The 6892-nt window shown below is 39.6% G+C and overlaps 1 protein-coding gene across 1 annotated transcript; it reads left to right on the top strand.

The window, feature by feature from the left end:
* On the top strand, positions 1 to 6635 carry LOC113748803. Its single transcript, XM_027292364.1, has 4 exons — positions 1 to 2065; positions 3127 to 3341; positions 4710 to 4933; positions 5420 to 6635. Exons 1-4 carry the CDS (start codon positions 304 to 306, stop codon positions 6222 to 6224), a joined length of 3006 nt encoding a protein of 1001 aa, XP_027148165.1. The 5' UTR covers positions 1 to 303; the 3' UTR covers positions 6225 to 6635.
* The last annotated feature ends 257 nt before the right edge of the window (positions 6636 to 6892 follow it).

Below are 6892 nucleotides of genomic sequence, written 5' to 3'. Positions count from 1 at the left end.
AAAGCTCACTACTTTTTCAACCACTTTCTTCCCCTTTTGTTTCAATTCCTTCCAAATCCTGCGCAAAGAAACACCCAGTGTTTCTATAAATTTTCACCCAAGAAATCAATTTCTTGCTTCTTAAGGAAAAAACAAAAAAAAAAGGGGTGATTTTCCTTTCTCCGTTTGAATTTTCTGCTCTGCACAATGCAACTTTACGGACAAGTACAGACATGAATTTTCTGCTTCTTGGGGTGAATTTGGATTCGGGTTCGGGTTTGGATTTGTATTTAAGTTCGGATTCTCTGCTGCTGGACTGTCCAGATGGGTTGCTGTGCCTCCAAAGTTGACGACTTGCCGTTGGTTATCCGTTGCCGGGAGAGAAAGGATTTGCTCAAAGCCGCTGCCGACCACCGGTACGCTTTCGCGGCGGCGCACCTGTCGTATTTTCTCTCGTTGAAGGACGTCGGAGAAGCCCTGAGGAAATTCGTCGACGAGGAGCTGGTTGTTGCCGCGTCGTCGTCTTCCGATACCACGACGTCGTCTCCAGTGATCACATTGCACCCCCTCGACGACGAAGATGATGATGGGGAAGAAGAGAAGAGAGGGGTATTGATGGACAAAACCAGTAGAAGCTTGGGTAGTGGTGGAAACGAGGGTAAAAGTAAGAAAAATAAAGGTAAAAAGAATTCGGGTGGGTCTGGATTCCATCACCATAGCCATGAAAATGATGACAATGAATCGCATTTGCATTTTTCTGATCATTCAGATGATAATGGCAGTCACATACATTCGCCTGGTGAGGATGCGGATGAAGATGAAGGTGATCCTGGGCATAATAGGGGAAGAAGAGGTGGCGGTGGAGGTGGTGGGGGAGGGGGAGGCTGGCGGTATTCGTATCCTGAAGATTATTCAGTTCCATATGGTTATGGTATGATGAATGATCAGCCTACTCCTCCTCCTCCTCCTCCACCGGCGGTTTACTGGGGGCCTTTTGGAAATTATTTTGGAATGGAGCCTCCCCCGCCTTACCAAGCTTGGGCGCCGCCTTCTTATGAAAATCCCTATGTTAATTACCGTCATACTAATGTTCATTACATGAAAAGTTCGTCTCCGGCGACAAAGACGGTGATTCATGGGGCGGAGCCAGCGATGAATGGGTTCTCGAGTTCGTTTTATAGCTACCCTTATGAGAATGAGGGCTTTTATGGGTTCCCAATGGGGCCTGGGCCTTCTCCTTCCCAGCAGGGGAGGGAGTTTGAGGGTAGAAAATCGAGGAGTGCCCGGGCTGATCCGCCACCTCCCCCGTCTCCCAAGGCGTCTACTTGGGATTTCTTGAACCCTTTCGATGCCTTTGATAGTGGTTATTCGGGGTATTATGGTTTGCAGGCTGGATACGGGAATGGATATGGACATGGATCGAGTGTGAGTAGTCCGGATTCAGCTGAGGTGAGAAAGAGGGAGGGGATTCCGGATTTGGAGGAGGAAACAGAGCACGAGGTGTATAGGGAGGTGGAGAAAGGGAAAACAGCAAATGAGGATGTGAAGAGGAGTTTGGCAGGGGAAGGTAGTTCGCGGTCTAGAGGAGAGCCATTGCAAAGGAGTGGTGATCAGGATGTTCCTGGGAGAATGCCGTTGAGAAAGGGTACTGAGGGAAGCTCAAAAAGTGTGCCATTGCACAAGAATGATGATGTTAGTTCAAGATCGGTGCCCATGCCATCAGCAGAACAACATTTTAGTGAAAGAAGTTCGAAAGGAGTGACCTCGGATAACAACGAGGGTACAGGATCAAATCATTTGACTGATGATATGAGCAGTTCTGAGACTGTTTTATCGTCGAAGAGCCCTGACGATGTGAATGTGAAGAAGAAGGAAGTTAGTTTTGAGGTGGATGACACCTCAAAGCCCGACGTTGAGTCCACAAAATTGAGTAACTTTACTGCATTATCACCTCATGGTACTCGGGATCTTCGAGAAGTTGTTGCTGAAATCCGGGATGAATTTGCGATTGCCTCTAATTATGGGAAAGATGTCGCTGTGATGCTCGAGGTTGGGAAGCTGCCTTATCAGCCAAGTTTCTTTAGAGGTATGCGCTATGTTACTATTCCCAACCTTTTGTTCATAGTCAAATGTTGTTTGAACTGCTTCTTAGGGGCGTGCAGCAGATGGCTTATTCTTACTCCATTGTTATTGAGTTCATGAAATGAGCCTAATTGGATGGATTACATCTAAATGCAATCAGCCTGTGATATTGGTAATTGTTAGATTACTTGGATAAGGTTTTGAAACTTTTACATCTTAGGTATGACAAACTTTCAATTTTCTCTGGAATTTTATTAGTTTGTCCAGAATATTGGTCATAATCCATTATAACCTAAAATATGAAACGTTGACCTGTGCCACCTGGCTCAATTAGTGGCTTACTGAAAGCTGCTTGCAATATCCAATTTCTTTCAGATGTACTAACTTTGATTGCCCGTAATTAGGCTTGTTCTGTACTGGGGGCTGGAATAGCAACTGTCATTTAAACAGTTCTAGTCATTTGATAACTGCGCAGTTGAAAACTAAAGATGAAACAGGAATGCTAACTTGGTGTCTATAAACTTGAATTGTTTTCTGCAGGGACCTTTTTAAACCTGGTAGGTCAGTATTAATTTTCTCAGAAGTATCTAGGAAAGATAATGAGTTGAATCATGTAATAGACTTTCTTCTTTTCCTCAAATGTATCTGCTAAAAAGATCTGTTATGAATCTGTGGTTTTCATCTGATTTTGAGAACTTCGATATTCTAATGGCAGCATGAAGTATATGGCTTTCTGATTAGTATCTGTAGTGAAAAATCAATGGGTTGCTAATGACAGCATGAAGTATTCTGGTGTACTTAATAATTTCAGAAACATGTTCCTGCCAGATAAAGTATTTGTAAACAGATTTGTACATTACTAACCTGAATCAGTATTATTGATTATATTAATGTAGTTAATGAGCATCATAAAAGCTTGACTGCCTCATGTTGCTTCTCGTGCACACCACCTTATGTCAGAGTTTTGATTGGAATGGATAAGAAAAACGTTGTCACTTTGTCAGACTAGATATTTTCAGACCTGGTAGACATTTATGCTAATACAACTCATGTGTCTCTATACAGTGGTTTTATCCAGGATTCTATACCTGAGATCACGATCCTCGTCATCTTTATATCAATCATCTACAAGCTCCGTAAGATTAGCTGCTAAAGCAAATAAATTTGCAGAATCCTACTTTGGTGAACTTTGGAAGGACATTGAGTCAAAGCCAGGTAACCTTTCAGCTACTCTGGAGAAGCTTTATGCCTGGGAGAAGAAACTGTACAAGGAAGTAAAGGTAAAGTGTATAACCTCATCTTAAAACTTTTTATGACTTGAAGATTTTCACCTGAGTTGTCATATTGCTAAATGTCATGTTCTTTCCTTTATTTACTTATGCATTTTGACCACCCTTCAGAATTGACATGTTACAAGTTAATAATTTATTTGTTCCTGTATATTAACTTAGAGATTTACAATTCAAAAAAGGAGAACATGAGTAAATGCAAAACATGGTTAGAATAAAGACTGGTGCTATTTTGTGTGAACCTGTCAATGATACGGTGCACTGTAGTAGGATTTCACGTTCAAGTTTCATTCTTCGTAAAAGTTTCCTTGATGACTATCTCTTTCTTATCTTGAATGACCAATGCATATCTTGATCCTACTTTTTTTTCTTCTGAAAAGTTCCAAAGAAGATATGTGGGGACTTGAGTCTTGTTCATGGTGGAAACAATACTATCGTCAAGGTGGCGTCTGAGAGTGCATAACATTTTATGATCAACTGAAAACAACTTCAAGCTTAGCTCTATGCATGAAATACTTGAATAGAAAAAATAAAAAAATTTGAAAACAATCAAGTTTTCATGCTTTTAAGAAAGCGCTTTTGCTTTTTGGTTGCAATATATACAAATAAAGGATAGTAAAGCATTAAATCAGATTCCCTTCTTGGTTGATTTTGTGTTATCCAGTGCCAACTGGTTCTCTCCATTTCGCTCTCTCAATTACATGTGTGTTTGTGTCAATCTGGATGTGTATGCACATATGTATTGTACTCATAGCTATCTATCATCAAACTGAATCTTAATGGAACTACAGCAGCAGCCAAACGCCTTCATTTATTTCTCTAGCTATGTACAAGAATATTTCTGTTTACATACATGTATGTTTTCTCTAGCTATATGCATATGTTCACAGCTATTGTTTTAGTCAGTTTTTTGAAACAGCGAAAAATGAAACTCATACTACATTCTATCCAAGTTGACTGGTTTTAATAAATTATTTTAGTGGCATTGGATTCAAGTTAAGATTCATAGACCAATCCGACCATTATTTTGGTCTACCTTTTGCTTAGCATGATTCATGATTTCGGTATTTTAGCTTATCAGTAGCTCTTTTATGTCGTTTATTCAGTGATTGATCAATCTCTTATTTGGAGTTTACTGATTTTCCCTGCAAAATTTGTGAAAAGACACTAGGGATATATTAAGGAAAAAACCAAACTTAATTGCTTCCATTAAGGGATAAAGTCTATATTTGTTAGGTCCAAGGCAATTAACATATCTTATTTCTTGGTACTTAATATTCACTGTGTATATGTACCCATATGGCTTCTGAATTTCTTTTTGATGTCGTTAAGTAACTAAAATTATTGCTTTGGTTTTAGGCTGAGGAAAGACTTAGGGTTATTTATGAGAAGCAGTGCAAGAAGTTGCAGATTTTGGATGAAAAAGGTGCCGAACCTAACAAAATTGATGCTCTTCGGGCTTCAATTAGGGTATTGGTGACAAAACTGAATGTCTGCATGAAAACAATTGATGCAATATCAAGCAGAATACACATGTTGAGGGACGAGGAGTTGCAACCACAAGTCGCTGACTTAATTCATGGGTATGTTCGTATTGAAGTACGTTAATATGATTTATGTTCAAACTCATATATTACTTCACCTTAGGAAGCACAAGTTAAATTCTTTGGCTGTGTGCTGGCACTTCATTCTTTCTTCTGCTCCTTATATGCTCCAACAAAAATTTTTTCACGCACAAAACGGAAGGCTTATGGGAAAATTTGACTTTCCTGGCTGTTTTGGCATCCTGAGCAAGGTCATTAATTTTCACTAATGTCGTACGATTCCCAGCTTTGTGTTCTTTACTGCACTTCCATCTTTTGGGTCGCTTCATGCTGTTGTTGGTTTGATGTGCTTTTGTTTTCCTTCTTTGTGATGTGCTTTTGTTTTCCTTCTTTGGCACAAAGATGGTAGTAGCATTCATTAATTTTGTGGATGTTTGTTACCTTCAAATCTTTACTATTTCTTTAAATAGATTTAATAAGGATGAATTGTTCATCTTTATTAATTATTGGAATTATGATGGACAGGCTAATTAGAATGTGGAAGGCGATGCTTGGTTGTCACCAGAAACAATTCCAAGCTATCATGGAAAGCAAAACTCGCACTCTAAAGGCAAACACTAGTTTTCTAAAAGACTCAAGCTTGCGAGCCTCTCTTGAACTTGAGATGGAACTCCGGGCATGGTCTGATCGTTTTAGTGACTGGATCAAAACCCAGAAGTCTTATGTTGAGTCACTAAATGGGTGGCTTCTGCAATGCTTACAGTATGAACCAGAAGAAACCCCTGATGGACGTGCTCCTTTCTCCCCAGGGCGGCTTGGAGCTCCTCCAGTTTTTGTGATATGCCATGATTGGTATCAAGCAATGGAAACTATATCTGAAATCCGAGTAGCAAATGCGATGCATAACTTTGCTTCAAGTTTGCGGGAGCTCTGGGAAAAGCAAGATGAGGAGCAACGTCAAAGAATAAAAGCACAGGACCTCTCAAAGGATATTAAGGACCGACTGAAAACCATCCAGATGGAGAGAGGAAAAATACCTCGTGAACAAGATGCAATGTCAGACAAAACTGGTGTTTCTATTGTTCCATCAGAAAGTGGAATTTCACCATTGGATGATTTGACAGTGGACTTAGATTTGGTAACAAAGAAGTTGGCAGAGGAGAGAGCAAAGCACAAGACTGCCATAAAAATAGTGCATGATGCAGCTTCAAGTAGTGTACAGGGAGGTTTGGTTCCCATTTTCAAGGCCTTGGAGAACTTCTCTTCAGAAGCCCTGAAAGCACATCAGCGAGTAAGGTTTCGTGTTGATGGGGCAGAGTCAATAGGGTAGATAATCAGTTTTTTGGTCTGTGGGCTAGTTTCTTGCAACTTGAAAAGAGCCCCTGCAAAGCCCTTGTAGCAGTAATATATAGGGATGATTCTTCTAATGTTTCATTAGGAGAAATTTTTGGAGGTAGGTATAACTTTTTGTAGGGTTTTCTGACGGTTGTGAAACCATTTCTCCAAATCTGAAGGAGCAGGCTCTAGAGATCATTGTGGGAAAATCCAGCTAGTGTCTTAGTTTGAGATTTTGTAGATCACTACAATCGATGGGATTAGGTAAGATCTTGTACAGCTATTCATTGATTTATTAATTTCTTGTTCATTTAGTGGATGATTTACTGATAGGCTGTTCATGTGGGTAGATTTTGGGGTTGTTGTAGGGAAAGCTTAGAAGGTAGAATTTATCTTTAGTAGTTGAAAGAACCAAAATTTTGATTCTTAGTTGAGGATTTAACTTATTGCAGCTTTTTTGTTTATTCATCCTCTGCTACCTAATTTTTTTCAATTGATTCTTTAAAAAAAAAAATTTTATTTTTTGTTCAGTGCATGACTCAACAGAAGTATCTTGTGATTTTTGCTCAATGAGAAACTTAAATGGCAGTATGGCACCAACAAACGCCGTTTCCCTCTTGTATTTGATGAATATATTTGCATACATATTCATCTGCACTGTTT

Source organism: Coffea eugenioides, chromosome 10 (assembly GCF_003713205.1).
Source record: "Coffea eugenioides isolate CCC68of chromosome 10, Ceug_1.0, whole genome shotgun sequence".
Taxonomy (NCBI): domain Eukaryota; kingdom Viridiplantae; phylum Streptophyta; class Magnoliopsida; order Gentianales; family Rubiaceae; genus Coffea; species Coffea eugenioides.
The sequence above is the reverse complement of the archived record's forward strand: the minus strand, read 5'-3'. Positions and strand labels throughout refer to the sequence as shown.

Coding starts and splice junctions, on each gene's coding strand:
- LOC113748803 (XM_027292364.1), top strand. CDS start 304: ATGGGTTGCTGTGCCTCCAAAGTTGACGACTTGCCGTTGGTTATCCGT. Junction 3,342..4,709: donor AACTGTACAAGGAAGTAAAG/GTAAAGTGTATA, acceptor CTTTGGTTTTAG/GCTGAGGAAAGACTTAGGGT. Junction 4,934..5,419: donor GTCGCTGACTTAATTCATGG/GTATGTTCGTAT, acceptor TATGATGGACAG/GCTAATTAGAATGTGGAAGG.